General features: G+C 31.9%; 2 protein-coding genes across 7 annotated transcripts; one reads left to right on the forward strand and one right to left on the reverse strand.

The window, feature by feature from the left end:
- Positions 1-3,470: 3,470 nt before the first annotated feature.
- LOC118035133 (zinc finger CCCH domain-containing protein 56) lies at positions 3,471-6,859 on the forward strand. The gene is made up of 2 exons (XM_035040634.2): positions 3,471-3,707; positions 4,391-6,859. The coding sequence occupies exons 1-2, from the start codon at positions 3,702-3,704 to the stop codon at positions 6,284-6,286; spliced, it is 1,902 nt and encodes a 633-aa protein (XP_034896525.1). The 5' UTR covers positions 3,471-3,701; the 3' UTR covers positions 6,287-6,859.
- A 5,593-nt stretch (positions 6,860-12,452) lies between these two features.
- LOC118035131 (protein DETOXIFICATION 42) lies at positions 12,453-18,673 on the reverse strand. 6 transcript variants are annotated; one of them, XM_073411390.1, is made up of 15 exons: positions 18,435-18,673; positions 17,423-17,569; positions 16,885-17,006; positions 16,234-16,443; positions 15,937-16,127; positions 15,660-15,795; positions 15,427-15,523; positions 15,229-15,329; positions 14,861-15,024; positions 13,956-14,027; positions 13,759-13,875; positions 13,561-13,657; positions 13,099-13,219; positions 12,807-12,923; positions 12,453-12,721 (listed from the first exon to the last, which is right to left on the reverse strand). In XM_073411390.1, exons 2-14 carry the CDS (start codon positions 17,497-17,499, stop codon positions 12,878-12,880), a joined length of 1,551 nt encoding a protein of 516 aa, XP_073267491.1. In that variant the 5' UTR covers positions 17,500-17,569; positions 18,435-18,673; the 3' UTR covers positions 12,453-12,721; positions 12,807-12,877. The 6 variants fall into 6 exon arrangements, with proteins under 6 accessions (XP_073267491.1, XP_073267490.1, XP_073267488.1 ...); XM_073411389.1 differs by having other exon boundaries at positions 18,111-18,673; XM_073411387.1 differs by having other exon boundaries at positions 18,246-18,672.
- Between the last annotated feature and the right edge of the window lie 1,705 nt (positions 18,674-20,378).

The following is a 20,378-nucleotide window of genomic DNA, read 5'->3' on the forward strand; positions in this document are numbered from 1 at the left end:
TTATATTAATATATTTTTAAAGTTAAAAACACTTTAAAATTTAACATGTAACGAACTCTAAAACAACTTTTTTAGTGCTCATGTTTTACCATGGAGATAAACTATTTTTTGCGTAAAAAATAATGTTTGGATGTTGTAAAAGGAAAAAAAAATAAAAAATTAGTCATAAACTTGTAACCACACTAATTAAAGCTAAGCCAATCTAAAATATTACGTCAAACTCATAACCTAAGATCATATAATTAAAAATGGCCGATAAAAAAAATAAAAAGAATTATAAAATCTTTTTAAAAAATTATGTTAACTTTTTGAATTTATAATTTAAGTAATTGGACTTTGAACACTCAATCTCAAAAAAACATAATATTCAATTCTTAATTGATTAGATATTAAAGAATGAAATTGAAAAAATAATTTGAACTATACAAAATAATTTTTTAAAAAATATCAATTTAAATAATAAGAATAAGAATAAAAATATAAAATAAATTTTATATTTAATCAAATAATGAAGTTGAAAAACAAAATCAATTTAGTAAAAGAATAAATAAAAGATTGAGGATTAAAGTTGATACAAAAAGACAAAAACAATGTTGTAATTAAAGAGTAAAATTAAAAAGAATAATAAAATCAAACAATGAAGACCATAATGAAAAATATAATACCCTCAATTTGAATAAAATAATGAAATTAAAAACTACAAAAACTTTTACAAAATGATCAAAAAGAAAATTAAAAACTCAAAGAATAAGAACCATGTCGAATAATATAATATTTAATAAATTAATATTAAATGATATAATTTAAAATAAATAAAATTTTTATAAAAGAGTTGTGATAAAAAATTATAAATAAATAAAAGATAAAATTAAAATATCGACAACCAAGTGTGCCAGGTTATAATTTTATGGGAAGAAGAGAGTGAAAAATAATAATAATGAAAGGTGCATCAACGCTAAGTTAGACCATTACTAATAATGCGCGCCACACCAACATGAAAAAACATAACAATGCTTCTAGCAAAAAGAAAAAAGGACCTTTTTGAACATTCAGAAGAAAACGGTACACTTGCCCCCACCCTTTTCTTTTTATTTAATCATATATAGAATTGCCTCTAAACTAATTTTATAATTATATATAAAAAAATCATTGTGAAAAAAACAAAAACACCTCTTAACATAATGTTTCAATTTTTTTGACTTTAAGGTTATTATTGTTGTTTTATTGTTTATTTTAAATTATTTTTTTATTTTTATATTTGACAAATATTAAATTGCCCACTTGCTTAAATTATAATGACCGAAAAACTATTGTAAAAAATCAAAAAATACCCCTTAATATTAGGTTTAAATTTGCTCCTTCAAAGAATATTCTAGTCATTTCACTATATAATAAAAATGGTAAAATATTTATTTATATGTTTTATTTAAAGATAAAAAATAAACTATATAAACAGATTTCAATACCCTTAGAAATTATCGTTATTTTTTTATAATGAAAAGGGAAAAAAAAATAAACAATGTTTATATAAGTGTGTATCTACCGTGATTTCCCAATGCCTATTAGCTTTTTTTAATTTGGTTGCTTCTAAAAGTTTATCTGCTCTTATCCTGAATACAAATCTCTTTAATACATCATTCTTCATATATTTCGATCCTGGAAATGCTTCGAGAAAAATCCAAATTTCATTTGATTAATGAAAAAAATAAATTTAATAAATATGTGAATTCTTTCAAGTTTAGTTTTTCTGATAAATTATTAGATTTTAATTTCTCACATATTTATATTAATTTTTCAATTTAAAAGAAAACATTTATATAAAAAGATGCATAAAAAAATAACTTGAAATTAAATTGCAGGTTGTATATAAGGGATTATTAAAATGATTTGAAAATATAATAGTGATTACTTTTCAAAGTATTTTTCACTCGAAAATGAATTAAAATAATTTTTTTATTTTTAAAAAAATTATTTTTAACATCAATATATTAAAATAATCTGAAAACATAAAAAATTATTAATTTAAAATAAAGAAAAAAAATATAAAAATATAAATTTTTTAAAAGTGTTTTTAAAATATATATAAAAAAAATATATATATATATATATATATAGCGAAAATTTAAAATATAATAGCAAGTAGAAGCATTAAACTAATTTCCTTTACTCTTACCAGCGATGTCATATTAAGGTTTATGGGTTAGAAAATAGTGATTTAAGCTACAAAAAGAATAAATTTAGTGTTGCTTTTCAAAATCTGATGGGGGTGGTGGTAACGATTTGACTTTAATACTGCTGTCCCTTTAATTAATTAATTAATTATTATTATTATTATAGTGCAAGTTATTTTCTCTGCACAATCCAAATAAATTTTTTTTGTTCTATTTTCCTTTTATTTCCTAAAATATCATGGGGATGAAACATATCCAAACTATTCACTTATAATTTAATTTTGATTATCTGAGACAAGAACACAAATTAATCTGAAGTTCTCGAATCATCTTAATTAAAAAATAAAAAATAAAAATAAATAATGCATTAATTTTTTTTTAATATTTTTAGATTATTTTTATATGCTGATATCAAAAATATTATTTTAATATATTTTTAATTTAAATATACTTTAAAAACAATTGGAACTACACTTCCATGCGACTAAATTCATCAACATGGATGCATATATTATCTCCTGAAAGGTTTTTTGATTCGTCCATGTGGATACATATATTATCTCTTTGATGGTAACAATTGTTTTTCCTTTTCTTCGTTTATTTCTTTTACCCGCAATAATTTCATATCTTGTATTCTCAGTGCTAGATTCGAAGGGTTACACACACACACACACAGTTTATTTGATATTTTCTAAATTGCTTTTTTTTTTTTTTTTAATTTAACTATACACATCATTGATGTAACTGGGTGAAGGATTTCAAATCACTTTAAATAAAGATTTGAGTTGACCAAACTGTTTAGGAATCAGCTTAGATTTACCAAAATATAGAAAAATAAAAAATAAAAAATCAGGGTCCCAGTCCATTACATTAATCAATAGAAATAGTCATGGAGTTATTTGGAAACATGTTTGAAATTATATTTTTTAAAAATTTAAATATATTTTTGTTTAGAATTATTTATTTATATTTTTTATTATTTTAATATACTGATATAAAAATAACTTTTTTAAAATAAAAAAATATTATTTTAATATATTTCTAAACAAAAATACTTTTAAAAATAACTCTAATATAATTCCAAAAACATAGATATTTAAAAAACATTAATACAATCAATATAGCTCCGAGTATTTCATTCCAGGCAATGCATAGGCCTGAAGGTGATAAATTAGACTTTATCCTATTTTTTAAAAATAAATAAACTCTATCCTACAAAAAAATAAATCACATTACACATTTGACTCTATCACGCTCTTTGACCCACCAAAACGGCAAAGCTCCACCCCCACAACCTCCTTCCCATGTAATCTCATTTTTAATTTTCAAAAAATCGTTATACTCTCTCTCTACTTTCCCTCCCTCCAGTCCCTTGAGCTCCTTCCTTCAACGTACTTGGCTTTTTTCTTCTTCTGGGTTTTGCCCGTTCTTGGCAATTATATTGGCTTCTGGGAATTGACCGTACGTTGCTTGATGGGATTCTTCTGGTTCTTGAAGAAAAAGTCATCCCCACCATGATTTTAAGTGATAATGATTGTAAGTGTCTTGGTATTTTAACTATTGAGTTATTATAGTTTGATTATGTATTGTTACTCTAATTTTTTTTTTTAAATTCTGATTCGTTTGTGAGAAAAATGCTGGAAATAATAGAAAAAGAAAGTTGTAAAGATCATGTTTTAATTTAAATGGTAATATACAAGAGCTAAAATTTGAAAAAAGATAATGAGATTCCCTTCCAAAATTATATATATATATATTTCCCTCATGAGATTATACGTCTTAGAATCTAGAAAATTGTTTCCTGTTTATCTTTTCGCCGGCTTCTGCTATGTGAGGCATTTCTTTAAATAAAAATTCTTTCTTTTCCGATTCTTGAAAGGATTTGTATTCCTTTTCCACAGAAGAATTTAGGACAGTTCTTTATTAGTTCGATGCTAATTTAAAGATTAATCACAGAAAGTTTTTATGTTGGAATCCGGAACAGATTCCTTTTCTTTTCTTGTAAGGATTTTTTGCCTTCTTTTCATATATATATATATATATATATAGACACACACACACACATGACACACCATACCATGCAAGTCCTCCTACCCCTCTCGCTCAATTTTTTCTCTCATACAATTCTCTCCCCGCATTCAATTTTGAGTTTCTTGTATAGTTGGATTTTGGTCTGTTAAATTATGTGTGAAGGGCCTAATCAGTCGAAATAATCGCAGTCTATGGCTCCATTGTCTCCCATGGAAAGCTTTTCTTTTACTAAAGATATGAGCAACTGGATTGACACCGAAGATTCTTTTTCCTCGTTGCTTGAGTTTGCGGCGGATAACAATGTTGAGGGTTTCAAGCGATCAGTGTTTGATGAATCCGAGGTTAAGGAGGTTGGCCTATGGTACGGTCGCCTGGGGGCATCGAGGAAGATGGTTATCGAGCAGAGAACCCCTTTGATGATCGCTGCTAAATATGGCAGTGTTGATGTTTTGAAGCTACTACTTTCTCTACCCGAGGTAGATGTAAATTTCAGTTGTGGCCCTGATAACAGCACTGCTCTTCATTGTGCTGCTTCGGGTGGATCTGTTAACGCCACCAATGTTGTCAAGTTGCTATTACTTGCAGGTGCTGATTCTAATGCCACTGATGCCAATAGATGTCGCCCAATTGATGTTGTTGTTGCTCCCTCAAAATTTCCCGACCTGAGAAGTGCACTTGAAGAGCTGTTGAACAATGGTTCTGTCTGTCAATGGGATACGATGCCAGTTTCAAGTCCTAGTTTGAGACCCAGTTCACCTTCTCTGTCATCATCAACTGATGAAGGTTCCTTGTCCTCCCCCGCGGGTTCTATTCTATCGCCAGTTACCTGTAAGCCTAATGATGTACACGTTTCTTCTGCTAAAAAAGAATACCCCGTTGATCCAACTTTTCCTGATATTAAGAACTGTGCTTATGCTAGCGATGAGTTTAGGATGTTCTCCTTTAAGATCCGACCTTGCTGCCGGGCCTACGCCCATGACTGGACTGAGTGTCCTTTTGTTCATCCCGGTGAGAATGCAAGGAGAAGAGACCCGAGGAAGTTCCATTACAGTTGTATGCCATGTCCAGATCACAAGAAGGGGACATGTAGGCGAGGGGATTTGTGTGAATATGCTCATGGGATTTTCGAGTGCTGGTTGCACCCTAGCCAATACAAGACCCGACTTTGCAAGGAAGGAAGAAGTTGCATGCGTCGGGTGTGTTTCTTTGCTCACACACCTGATGAACAGAGACCCCTGAATATGTCTACCGGAGCTGCAGTCTCGTACTCTAAAGTAGATGCTATGGATTTCACTGCAGCCTCGAACTTGTCGCCTAGCTCCCCTTCAGCATTTTCTCCCACATCACCTTCTACCTTCGGTGCACTAAAGTATCTTTCCAGCAACAATTCACACTCATCGGTGCCTTGGCCTCGGCAAACTATCCCAAATTTTCATAGCAGTCTTCAAGCAAGCTGTCTGAGAAGTTCTCTCAATGCAAGAGACATTTCATCCGAGGATCTTACTGGCTTATGGGATTTTGGATTCCAGCAACGTCCGCCCCTAAACGAGCCATCCCCTCTCTCTCGGCCACATTACAATGGTTCCTCTACCAATCTTTTTTCTTCTTCAAACACCCTGAATCACTCCAATCTAGACAAGATTTTATCTGAGAATGTCTCATCTCCTCATCACACTGACCAATTGGGTGGTGGTGCTGCATTTGTTTTCCCTCCCACATATTCTTCAGCAGCTCTTAATCGGCTGCAGCAGCAGCAAAGCATAATATCTCCAATGCAGGGGGTGTCACCTTACATCAATGATCATGTGTCCTCTTTAGGCTTTCAGCTGTCTGCTCATGTTCAGCGAGAGAAGATGCTACAACAATTACAAAGCAGTCTACTCTCACAGAAACTTGGTTGTAAAGCATCCTATGACCTTGGATCCAATGGTACAAATTCACGGTCAATATGGGAATCTGACAACAGGAATGTAAATAGGTTTGTTCAAGCAGATGAAATGGGTCGGAAACACACATCATGTTCAATCAAGCACGACGGAGAGGAGCCTGATGTGTCATGGGTTCATCAAGTGTTGAAGGACTAGCCATCTGAGATGAATGAGACAACTGATATTCCAGTCTCAGGTGCCCTTGATGGCTCTACTTCAAATCCTCACATTGAATCCAGTGATCACGCGGCTTTGCGAGCCTGGCTGCAGCTTGATCATACTGTTATACATGTATAGTTATAGCTGGATTTTAGATTTATTACATAAGAGTTAAGTCAGGTAGCCGTAACGGCACGAGCTTAAAGGTGGAAAAAGTTCAGAGAAGAAATTCTCCATCCATTCATTAATTTTGTTTCTGAAAGTATTTTCTGCAAAGGTCTAGTTCCACTTAGATTCGTCTGAAAACTTTCATTTTTTCAGGTCCATATTTCCCACTGAATTATTTTGTTTAGAGTATATAGGTTATGTGTTTCTTTTCTTCTTCTTCTTTCTTTGCAGGGATGAAGCAATGACCTTGTGTCGCTCTCTCATTTTACATAATTTATCTGTCCTTGTTACTGTCATCTGAGGTTGATTTGTACTGAAATAGAACACAATTTGAGGATGTAATAAATTGTATCTATATGAATTAATCAATAACAATTCTTCGATCTTTTTGGTTTTTTTTAATTCTTTGGTTCCTTGTGCATCAACTCTCCTTCTCCTTTTGTTTATGCTCCACCAGAATCTAGGTGAGGTGGATCCAACCGGGACGGTGGATTTGGGACAGATTGGATTGGAAAGCTGAATGGTATTTTATTTTTATCCTTTTCATCTGGATTACAGGATGAGATTACAGAATGATAAAATTCTTATCCCACAAGACTAAGATGTGATGTGGAGCCTACTTTTCTTAATGGGGAACGATAAGGTATCTATCATGTACCGTCCACGATGACTTTTGTCGATCAGTCTTTGTTGGATTGGAGATTTCTGGAACTTTGATGTTACTTGTGGGGCAACTTGGATTGATCTTGATGGGTTGCCTAATTCTGCTGCTGCTGAGCTGCAAGGTTGATCAGTTGATTATAGAGGGCGGTGGTCATTATAGTTAGGGCTAGTATCTGGTGTATGGATCCATGGATTTCTAAACAAGAAGAGTTTGATCTGAATAATCAACTTACATTATTCAGGAAACAGTCTTAATTCTTGTCCTCATCATCCAACAAATTCTTTGTTTTTGGTGGCCGGTTGAACGTCTTTCTTGGATTTCCATGGCAGTTGATGGGTTTCCTTTTCTCTTTCTATGCCTTCATGATTTTCTTCTCAACATTTTCTTGATCAACCATGCCTAACCGCAACCCTTTTTCCCCAGTTGTTCAATTGTTAGATGATCAGTAAGCTTGACATGTTAGTGGTGGAAAAGGGTGTTCTGAGAGTGTTTCAGGTTTGCTTTCTGTGTTAACACCATGTTTGGAACAGATTCTAAAATTTATATCATTTAGCTCAATTCATTAACATAATTTAGGGATTTTATATGTTCCGAAATGAAATTTGATGTCAGAGAGTTGGAATAATGTTATTATCTGACATCTAGTAATTGGAGAATCTATGAAATTCGCCGATTCTGTGTTAGCAAATGGCTTTTCTGCAGGATTAGACTTAAATTCTAGACTTTGGGGTATGGTAGTTGGGCCAAATAAAATTGAATGATCGGATTTAAAATCTTAGGGATGAAAGCAGTCTAATTGTCATTTACATCAATTAGCGAAGATAGCGTAAACAAGCAGCACATTTTTAGATGATTGTTCTAAACCACAACATTAGTTAAATTTAAAAATAATTGGTTGATTGGTTGATTCATATAAGAAATTACAAAACCATTAAAAATAAAATATTAGGATGAGATTTTAAAAATCTAAAGATCTAATGATAATAAAATATATATCTAAAAATTCTTGTAAAAATTTAAACACTATCCAAATATCCACATCATTAACAATAAAAAACAAAAGACAATTACACTGCAAACAATGAACTTTTAAGATTTTACATCAATGAGCAAAGATAGCATAAACAAGCAGCACATTTTTTAAATGATTGTTTTGAACCGCGACATCAGTTAAACTTGGAAGTAATTAGTTGATTGGTTTGTTTGTATGAAAAACCATAAAACCGTTAAAAATAAGGTATTAGGATGAGATTTTAGAAATCTAAAGATCCAATGATTATAGAATTCCATTGTCTACCTTAAAAAAAAAATAACATCTAAAAATTCCTGTAAAAATTTAAACACAATCCAAATATCCATATCATTAACACTAAAAAACAAAAAACAATTACAGTGTAAACAATGAATTTTTAAGATTTTAATTGAAGTTCATTTTTGAATCTACAAGTTAGAAAGAAAAAAAATATATATTTTGATTCATAATACATATTTGAAAAAAAAAAGTTTATAAAACTATACTTTTTATGTGAATCAGCAGATCGATTCATACAATTAGCTCAACCGGCCAACCAATTGAGTCGCAAGATTGATAGTAAGGCTATATGTTAAGTTGTTATGTTTAAAATATACGACATATTTAAATATCGCTATTTTAAAATGCAGTAATTATCTTTTTATACTTAAAAATAATAATATTTAATAAATATAACGCGACAGGATAAAAGTAAACTATCCCACCGAATACTTTTCAAATTATGATATTCTATTAAAATTTTTAATTTACTGTACCAATTTTAAAAGTAATCTACGATTGGTTTCCATTTGGATGTCAAGAAAGGATAGACTGAAACGCCTTTAATCTGAAATGCCGAGAAGAGATGGTAATTATAAAGACCAATCATCCTTTGATTGCTACAAGGAAAAGTAAGGCATCTTAAAAGATGCAATGCAGCCATGATTTTCCCAGATCATGTGTATTCAAAAATGCCCACTCACGCGATGTGGTGGGGCACTTTTAAAAATCTATTTTTATTTAATTCTACAGTAATTAAAATAAATATTCATAAAAAAAATTTAACAACTTAATTTTTAAAGAAAAAATGTATTTTTCTCTCTCTAAAACTTCCCTTTCTCGTTAATATTTCCTTTTATTTTCACAAAAGCATGTCTTAATATATATATGTCAGCAACATGGTTTTCTGAATAAAAACTTAATACAATTAAAATAAATATTAATAAGAATTCAAATATTTAAATTCAAGGAGAATTTTTTTTAATCACAACTCCCTTTCTTTATGTATTTTTGTTTTGTTTTGATAAGAACATAAAAAAACATTGTTTTTAAAATAAAAACTTATAATAATTTGAAAAGCAAGTTTCAATAAAAAAAACCATGTTTTTATGATTTTTAATGAAAAAAATAAAATAATAATTAATTTGATAAGATTATATAAAAATTAACAAAATAAATATTTTATTCTTATTTAATATTCTTGATAGTTTTTTTTTTTTTTAAGTTTTCATTTTAGGTTAATATGTAATAATTCATTAAGTAACTGTTAATATTACCATAAAAATATTTAATTTTATTTGAAAAATATGGCATAATTGGATGGTTTTTTAAATACCATGTTAATAATTTTATTCAAGAAAATTTTATTTTAAAATATAAATAAAAAAATAACAAAATAAAAAAAACAACCAAAACATTCAAGTCTAGGTATGCCTAACCATTTTTTTCTATAAAACAAATCAAGCACCCCGAGGCCTCAATCGTAGGCCAACACATCTAACCTATAAAAAAAAAACTCAAGTCAATCTAAATGATTATTTTTAATCTTATAATACTCTCAAATTAGTTAAAAAAATATATAAAAAAAACATCATAAGAATTTTAATTTTAATAACCTCATTTTCAACTTTATAACACTCTCAAATTTGTCTAAAAACTCAAAATTAAATCAAAACAAACTTCTTAGATTTTGAAATACTTATTTTCAGCATCATTAAAGACTCAAATCATATCTATAAGATTCTTCTCTTCAAAATGAATACATTAATATCAATATCAAGATTAATTTCTATCTCCTCTCTTTCCAGTTATTCTCTCTCTCTCTCTCTCGCTTTCCTCAATCAAGTTTTAAAAACTCAAACAAAAGGAAAGGGAAGTGTAAACATATTTTTAAAAAAATATTATTTTAATATATTTTTAATTAAAAAACATCTCATCAAATTGACAAACATACAAGGAAGAAAACGTAACTCCTTCACCATCGTACCAACCCCTTTGAGTTTACATTTGAAAAGAACTAATGGCTAAAAGAGGTTCACCATTACAAAAGCTGCTATAGTTTTATCACTAAAAAGATTACAGAACATGAAACTATACTATGGTAAGTTACTTGTCGAAATACAACAGCCACAAATTATCACAAGTTGGACGAAGTTTTCATAAAAAAAATTGCCTAATCAAAGCTTTACATTCTATGAAAGCTTAATGCCAAACCGACCGATGTCATTTCAATCAAATTATACGAATATAATTATCATGGTGTCAATCACGAGAAAAAGTTTTCTTACCAACAGAAAATCCAAGTCAAACTTGCACAGAAACTAATAATCATTTCAAAAATCTGACTGGATGACAAATTTAAGGTACTGATTAGATCATGACACATGAGTGTATGCTTCATCTTCATGATAATATTATCATTATGCTTGAAGAAGAGGGACTTGAGAAGAAATGAGAAGCTTGCATGTTCTATGTATAGAAGTTAACGTACGAGATCAGAAACAAGCAAGCTTGCAGTTGTCCAATGAGAAGGAAAACGTGTGGAGAATTCCAAGAAAATATGAAGAAGAAAACGTTGATTAGATGATCCAAAGAGCAGTGAAGCATATCAGTATTTATGTTTACGCTCCCCTCTGTATTTGCTGGGTGGAATCTAAACCTAAAACTAAATGAAAGAAAATCATACATCTTTCTTGCAAGATGCTTGGTATTTGTGTAAGGGTTAGGCAAATCATCAACACCTGATACTCTATAGACATGCCTTGGAGGGCAATGATGTGTTTGTGTTTCGCAGATCATTAAGGGATAAGCACAAGCTTCACGCATTAAAACTTGATCCTTTAATCCCGATTTTTAACCTGGGAAATGAACTAGTGGATAGATTCCAATAATGGGTAAACTATCAGGAAGCAATTTTCCATATCCATGACATGTGATTAGTTTGGCATTAATCAGTATAGCACTCAAAGTAAAAAGGTCACAGAAGATTGCTAAAAAATCATGCACGAAATGAATAAATCTTAAAGAATGTACCCGCGTGAGGATGCATATCAAAATATCCATTTCTGAAACAATACCCACGTATCTCCTTCACGAACCTCAATTCCAACACCCCTTCACACGCCAGAAGCAGTGCAACCAAAGTACGTGAATTTAGTTCAAACCCAGATATCATTGCACTCCACAAAACCAAAACTCAGTGAGTCATTTTATCAAACAATCAGTTAGCTTCTTCAAGTAACCCATATTTACAACAAAATACAACAAGAGCTGTCCCAACTCGAACATCTTCTATCAAATTAGCACCCTCAATACCAGAACGTATCTTTTTGCCTCTCTCAACAGCATTTAGCCTCGTGCAAGCCTTGAAAATGAGAGGCAGGGTGGTTTTATCTTGTGCAATGCCAAGAGATTCCATTTGCGTATACTTAGAAAGAATGGCATGGTCATTTTTGAGCTTGGCATGGCTTTTCATGATTGCATTCCAGTTCCTTTTACGGTCTGTTTTGATGTTGGTTTGTTCGGGTGCAAGAGAGGGGTCTTCACTTTGAGTTTTTAAAGAGAGAACGTCCATTATCAATAACAGGCTGGGGTGGTTTACTTCTGGCGGGTAAAAAAGGAAGATCACGGATATCGTGCTTTAAATGGGTCGTTACTGACCGTTAATTGTTCTGTTGCCTTTCAAGTTATCAACACATTCATGACCAGTCGTTCAAACATAAAAGCCACTGTGGTTTAACAAGAAAGAAATTCAGGCAACATGCTAGCTCCTACTATCACTCTCAATTTGGCTGCTTGCCTCATCTCCTAAACAGCTTGAAATTTAGAAACTTAAAAATGCTATTGCGTAATGGCTATTCCTTGATCTTTTCTTCTTTTCTTTTTTTTGCCAACATTCGTCTATATATATAGTTAGAAAACTTCAATATGGAACTTTCTTTTTTTACTTCAAATCTGACAGTTTACCATCTTCAAAGTACTTTGGCTTCTGATATCCTCAGATGGTTGTTTGGTTGCAAATCTTCTTTGCGTACAGGATATTTTTAAAATTGATATCATTTCATCGCTTGAGTAAAAATTATTTACAGAGGATGAAAGGAATATAACAAGGTCTTACACGTCATGCCATTTAACCTGAAACAACCAACCAAAGAAGGCAGAGAAATTTTTTGTAGAATCAAAATGTTTTGCATGTGACTATAGTGACTGATTAAGTTGCAGGTTCTTAATATGGCTGCAACTCTATTAGTTCAAAGAATAGACAAGCTGCTACAAATTCACGAGGAAGTTCCTGGGTCCTGTTCCTATCCTGCAAATTCAGAAGCTCAAAGATTAGAATGTTATCAAGAGTTGTTAACTCTGCTTCTTAAAACACAAATCATAAAGAAAATAACCTGACAGAATCACAGTTTGACAGGTTCTTAATATGGCTGCAATGCTATTAGTTCAAAGAACAGACAAGCTGCTACAAATTCCTGAGGAAGTTCCAGGGTCCTGTTCCTGTTCCTATCCTGCAAATTCAGAAGCTCAAAGATTAGAATGTTATCAAGAGTTGTTAACTCTGTTTCTTAAAACTCTGATTTCAAGAGTTGATAATGATTTTAACTTCGGCCTTTCAACTTACACAAATAGAATGGCACAGGAAAAACAGCAGGAAAATGTTGGTAATAAATTAATAGTAATTACCTCCAAAAGCCAGCTAATGCACGAAGACTCATGTATATTGTCAGAGCAACCCAGATTCCAATGAACTTGTGACAAGAGGAGAGGAGAAACAAACATAGAATGCTAACAATGGCCACCATCACCTGGATAAGAACATGTCAATGCTAATTTCTCAGCCAAGAAAGTATTGCTAACAGTGGCAACCAGAAGTTTTATGCTTTTGTTAGATTTCTGTGCGTGCTCCCCCTTCATTTTTGTTTTTCCACTTTTTATTACATTTTAGAATAATAATATTCTCCTAATGTATAGAAGTCAGATGGATTATTTCCACCCAATTAGTCCAGCATAGGGAACAAGAGAAAGCGCGACCCAATGACCCAGTTCTTCATTCCAAAAAAATCTCATGAAGAGAGCAAGTGATTTCATAGTTGATTAAAAGAACCCCAAGTAAATATTAATTGTATATAAGAGAACAGAGACTTTCCATGGAGTAGGCGGAGTATGCGAAATCAGATGCTCCAAAGTTGACACCATCAAAAACAAATGCCAAGGCATTAATGGGTTGAGTACCTGCAACAAACTGATATGGAGGAAAATTTATTTACTAACTCCAGGATTATCTAGGGTTGAGCAGAGTGGAAGTAGTAATTTTCTCTTTTTTGTTGCAGAAAATGGAGATACCGGAATGCCTATACTAATCATGTGAAGGACATCAGCATCACTTGTGAATAATCTTGCTCCAAATCTCATTCCAAGTCCAAGGACAGCAGCAAGCATCAACCCCAAAAGTAATCCCAACTGCAGGCAACATCCATCACAGATTTAGAGAAAAGTTGACCGTCATAAATACTTAAGAAGTAATTTCATTTATGCCGCACCTGCAATACTCGAGTTGCAGTAGCTGTTGCCTTTTCATAGTCCTTTTTGGCAAATGCACTTGCAAGTATTGCCTGGGGTTAAAAGATGGGGAAAAAAATAAAAATAAATAATGTACCATTCACTATGGCAACAATCATTTCTAATGCTATTTCGCAGCTAAAGACACAAATTGCCTAACAATTGTAAATAAACCAAAAAAGAAAGATTTTGGGGTCAACATAAAATGCAACTTTTTGGGGAAGGATTATGTAGTTGATTCCGATCTCATTTGAAATACTGAATGAAAGTTGGGGACTAGACAGTAAGCAAATTGAATGCATTTGGGAGATTTTGGAGCACTGCAGATACAAAATCTGTGCACATTGTCTCTGCTCTTTATTCACTCTAAAAATCTTGATTTTTTTATAAAGCAAACTAAACTACAGTGATTTTACTAATTGTCCCGTTTGCAGGTTCTTATGGCATTGGCATGTTAGCAAGCAATTAGACTCCAAGCAAATAGTAGAACATGTTGGAGTTCAATATCAACTAGGATTTAGGTTATAAGGATTTAGAGTTTGTAAGAGTTCTAATTTTGTTAAAACTCTACAATATTAAAATTATTAGCTATTAGAATTTTATCATTGTTAGGAGTTAGCTAGTTGATTAGTTTTCATCTTAGTTAGACAAGGATAGAAGTTTTAGTCTAAGTAGGACTTGTAAGGCTATATATAGCCACCTTAAACATTCAAAATTATGAATAAAAAAGCATATGAAAATAATAAAGTGAAAGTGTTAGCTGCTGGGTTTTTCTTAGAGAAAAACTAAAGTGAGTTTTGTTCTACAGAACATCTCTGAAAAGACAAGAGTGAATATTATCACACTAGTAGTTGAAGTCAATGAAGAAGCAAAACCATTTTCTAACCTGTCCAGCAACAGCCAATCCATCAGCAAGAAGAGATGTGGCCAACCAAACCTGCAAGCAGACCTGAAATGCTGCCATTGATGTTGATCCTTGTCGCGCAGCTAATGATGCAGAAAGAGTAACACAGAATGTCACAGCTACTACCCTCATCAATAATAAAAGTCCTGGAGGTCGAGTACAAAATGCAAAAGATGTCAAAAACATTTTGAATAAAACACAAACCAAATTCATGATATTTGTATTTTGATGCACATAGTAAAGAAACTTTGGGCCACAGATTATGTCAAAGGTATTCATGTTAGAAATGAGTTGAATGAATTACTTTCCATCTGTTTAAGCTATAAGTATAACAGCCACATGCTACTCACCATTTCTAAGAAATTGACCCAGCCGCAGGTGTTTGATACTAGGAGGTAAGAGATCAACTTGTTTCATCAATCTCCGCAAGAGTATAACTGAAATCAGGTATCTGTAATCACCATACGTGTATAAAGATAAGTTGGAAGCTACAAGATAAAGTTACTCTAAGATTTCTGTATTTTGCTTGGAGAGTAAATTTAACTTACTGAGATAATACGTGGGCAATGGCTGCACCCCTGACACCCAGGCCAAAAACAAACATAAATATAGGGTCTAATATGATGTTTGTTACATCTCCAGCCACTATAAAATTGGATTACATAAAAATAGGTGTTAGAATGAGGTTATATAAACAAATTAAAAAAAAATAATCTGACTTCTCTCATGTCAAAAAAAAATCACATGATAACTGAAACTAATTAAATTCCATTAGGTGTACCAGTGGCATATAAAGGAGTTTTTGTGTCCTTGAATCCACGGAATACCCCTTGCATGGCTAAGGAAAGGAGAACTGCAGGAGCACCAAGAGATCTTAAAGTCAGGTACTGTTGTGCAGGGCCCAGCATAGGGGAATCCTGTAAAAGCAAAAAATTAATTCTGTTATTGATCTGCTCAAAGTAATAGATCCTGACATTTAGAAGAAGAAGACCGATTTGACAAGAAAGATGTTGGTGGAGAGTGCTGAGATCTCATGCTTGCACAGCAGAAGTGCTTACAGAACCAACTCCCATGAAGTTTAATAGTGGTTTTGCTCCAGATATGAGGAATATAGCTTGGATGAGGCCTAGAATTGCCCCAATAACCAATGCAGATGAGGCTGATGGGATGCACCTTTTCTCATTCTCAATCTTGTCAATTCCAAAGCTGCTAACAGGTGATTTTGCCTTGTATGGACCTTCTGCAGAATCTGATAGAATATGTTGAAACAAAAAAAAATTGAGAACTTGTATAAACTCAGATATTTCGTCTTTAATAAGCACAAACTGAAAAGAGCAGGACATGGGATACAGTACAATTTTGCGGTATCAACTCTTTGTTTTCACTGTTCACAGTAGAACCTGTTTCCAAGGATTCACTATCTTCTTCTTCAGGGCTGACTCTTCCTATAGCATCTTCTTCCGCAACAAAAGAAGTTGTGACACTGACAAGAGGGAATATTGCAATTCTTGATACTTGATTAAATAGAGCAATAGAAACTCCAACAGCAGCAAGTTCTACTGGACCTGAATGATTATGAGAAACAAGAGGTAAGTGCTATCATCCAAAAGAAAAAAAACAAAGTCAAAATATAAACTTTCTCTAGATGGAAGAATAGGTAGAGAGAACATAATCTGGTTTTACAACCAAAAGCATGCAAACTTGTTTACATTCATAAATATCAGCCAACATAACATGCCGCATTCTCGAGTATGAATCACATTTTTATCAAAAGCTAGTTTACCATTCCACATGAAAAAAGCGATCGCTTGAGCTTGTCACATGTCCAAGAATATGGAGGTATGGACTAATCATGCGGCCAATACATGCAAATATTTAATAGGCAACTGATAAGCTATGAAATTTATTCATGGTGTCTATATAGCACACTCCAGAAAGAATCACTTCAATTTGAGAACAGATTAGAAAGAAAAAAAAAAAGACACTTGCATGATCAGAAGGAATACCTATTTGGCCGATAAATGCTGTGTCAACCAGAGAGGCTATTGGGTCGGCTGTAAAAGCCAAAGCAGCAGGAAATGCTATTTGTGCTATTTCTAACCCAAGTTCATCCAATTTAAGAACATATCTGCCCATAATATAGGAGAATAATATAAATTATTTAAAAATCTCTTAAGAGAAGGAGGTAAAGGGTCATATGACAGCTTAAAACTCCAATGATGCGAAGGAAAATGAAAAAAGTAAGCATTGATTTTATCAAGGACTCCAAATCGAGCATTTGCTAGAATATCCATCTGATAGTTTTTGAAGGAAAAAGAAAAGGGGCAGCCCGCTGAATGAAGATAGTATTTTGCAAGGAATCATAAATGAGCAAACTCGACTGCACCAGCAAAACGGTGGAGAATACAAATCTTTTTGTCAAAGCATTTACACGCCAACTCTATGATTAAAGATAGTTTTGGTTTCATAATGGCATCACTGAAACAGTACATATTAAAGATAGTTTTGGTTTCAATTTTTTTAAACTGAAACAACAATATATACCTGACATCCTTAAAGAAAATGCAAATAGGAGTTCTCTTCGCGTCCATCGGTGGATATGAATCATCTTCATCAGCCATCGATGGGAAACTCAAATCACTAAATTGCCTTTCAGAAGAAGTTGCTAAACTGTGGGTTACAACTTAGAATCTGTACACAGGAAGCAGATTAAGCAAGTGTTGTCATGAGGAAGTATATCTCGCAAATTGAGCCCCAAACCTGCAGATTCTATCATTTAGTTCATGTTGATTAATTGCTTGACAAATGACAGCCCATAACATTAAATCAACCCACCATATTAGTAGTGCCAAGTGGAAGCAAGGATTCACTAGGAAATTAAAGCAGACAGCTGGACTGCAGTGGACAATTAAGAACAGAACAGTATAGAAATGAAAAACAGCAACCACTGAAAGAAAAAAGTGCAACTTTGAAATTTGGATTTAATTTATATTCTTCTAAATCAGGTATCAAATATCAAAATCAAAATTGAATTTTCCACTTCGCTCATACGAACTGTATAGCCTGGAAGCCTTAGAAGCCATGAAGTTTCCTCTAGGTCAGACTTTAATGAGCATGGAAACCTCATAATCAAACCATCAAAACCATGCTTCAATCTCATAGTCAAAAGGAAAGAAACGTCCCTAAGCTTTCCTAGGTAGGCAAAGAAATATGGATACATCAAACATCATACATGTGTTACTTGAAGACATTTAAGCTTTGAAACCTCTTCACCATAAAAACCAAACCATCCACGAATTCAAAGCTTAAAAGAAAAGAAGGCAGCGAAAACTCAATATCTCAGCAAGAAATTAAAAAGAATGGAGACCTTCTAGGCCAAAGTGATGGATCGCATTTTCCAAAACCTAACTCGGAGCTCTTAAATTCTAACGCCAGGACGAGAGGGTCTTCGTGTCTCACTGTGATGAAGAATTTTCGAACATAGAATAATTTGGCACTGGTCCCATGTGATGTTCCCACATGGAAACCTCAGAAACCATGAAAATAAAAGACTCACCAGCCTCAAACTCTAGAACAAAAACAGCACTGTCTTTCGTAATCACTGACACTAGGAACTAGAAAAGCAAACGTTTCAACCTCCCCCAAGACAAGAGTCAAAACCAAGTGCATGTATTGAGAGAGAGAGAGAGAGAGCTTTTCGTGGTCACGAAAGAGCCCAATTAATATTATTAGGAGTCACATACTAGGAGAGGGCCCTCCATTGAATGAAAAGCAGCAGGTTTTGAAGTGGAACAGACGAGAGAACATGTGTCAGACTCGGTATCAGATTCAAGAACAAGAAACATTTTAGCTTTGCATTAAAGTCTCCACTGCATGCATAGGAATGGCTACCAAATGTCCAAGCGACGTGAGTGCCGTGGAAAATCAGATTCTCTTTTAGATGAAGGTCGGGCACCGCATTCTATAAAATTTTAATTTTTTTTTAAACGTATTTTTTTTTTTATATATTTTTGAATTATTTTAATACGAAAATATGAAAAATAATTTTTTAAAAATAAAAAATATTATTTTAATATATTTTTAAATAAAAAACATTTTTAAAAAACAAACGCAACCATACTTTTAAATACACATTAAAAGCATATATAATAGTGATAAATGTTTTTCTTCCGTAGTAATTTTTAAAAATATATATTAAAATATTATTTTTATTTTTTAAATTTTAAAATATCAAAGATAATTTTACAATATTAAAAAAAATAATTTAAAATATTGGACCGCACTACTAGACACTCAATGCATCTCACAATTATAATTGAAAAAATAAAAAATTCAACTACTTAGAGCTTGTTTAATATCGTGATAATAATTATTTTTAAAATATTTCTTACTTAAAAATATATTGAAGTAGTATTTTTTAATTTTTAAAAAATTATTTTTAATATTAATATATTAAAAACTATCTGAAAATAATAATTTAAATTAAATAAAAAAATATTTTTTTCAATAGCACTTTTAAAAATGCAAAAAAAAAAAAAAAAATGCTCTTAATTATATTAGACTTGGGACTTCCTAATGTGCTATTATCATTTGCCATCGAGATTATTATTGCTGGATTCACTATTTTATTTAAATCTAATAATTTTAATAACCATAAGCATCATATTCACTTGCAATTATGTTACTAAACACATCCTATATATTCTCTCCTTTTTAATTGTATATAATTAATAGAATTAAAATGAGGATGCAAGCATTCATGTAAATTAAAAGAAAATTCACTGTTTTTGAACATCCGTATGAAAAGATTTTCGGGTTTTCTGTAATTTTTGTTTGCTTTGATAAATTAGAGTGAAGTGGGTAGGAGGAGCATATGATCCGATGAACGTAGGCCACAAAACCAAATACCTTAACTACCTGGAGGCACAATTTCCTTCCCTGAAATCTTTTTGTAAATGTGCCATCAAATTAGAGTAATCATTCAAATTCTTTTTTCCAACCTCTCTTAACTACTATTTGGGCTGGTTAGGTTGGAATTATTAGCCAAAAAGAAAGAGTTATAATCCTTGATTACTAAAGCAAGAAATGATGTTAGTTGAGCTACATTAGATTGAACATATTAACATTAACATATTAAAAGAAAATTAATTTCATTTTCACCACTCCCCAAACCATAATTCACTAGAAGCTTTGCTTTTTCTTTTAGGTCTTTTTTTTTTTAATATTGAGTTTAATAAGAATTGAGATTTTTAATTTATTTTTTTATAATATTATTTTTTGAATTTGACGGTTTAATAATGGTTAACCCTGATCATTTTCATTATGTCCTTTTATTTTAATCATTTTGTTTAAAATGAATTAATTAAAAATTAAGTTTTATCATTTGTTTTGTTTTGCTTTTTAAATGGATTATCACGATTCATTACCTGAATAGTATATTTGACAGATTAATTCAGAATAACTCAAGTTCTTTAATATATTATATAATATATTTAATATA

The sequence above is a fragment of the Populus alba genome, chromosome 9 (genome assembly GCF_005239225.2).
Source record: "Populus alba chromosome 9, ASM523922v2, whole genome shotgun sequence".
NCBI classification, from domain to species: Eukaryota; Viridiplantae; Streptophyta; class Magnoliopsida; order Malpighiales; family Salicaceae; genus Populus; species Populus alba.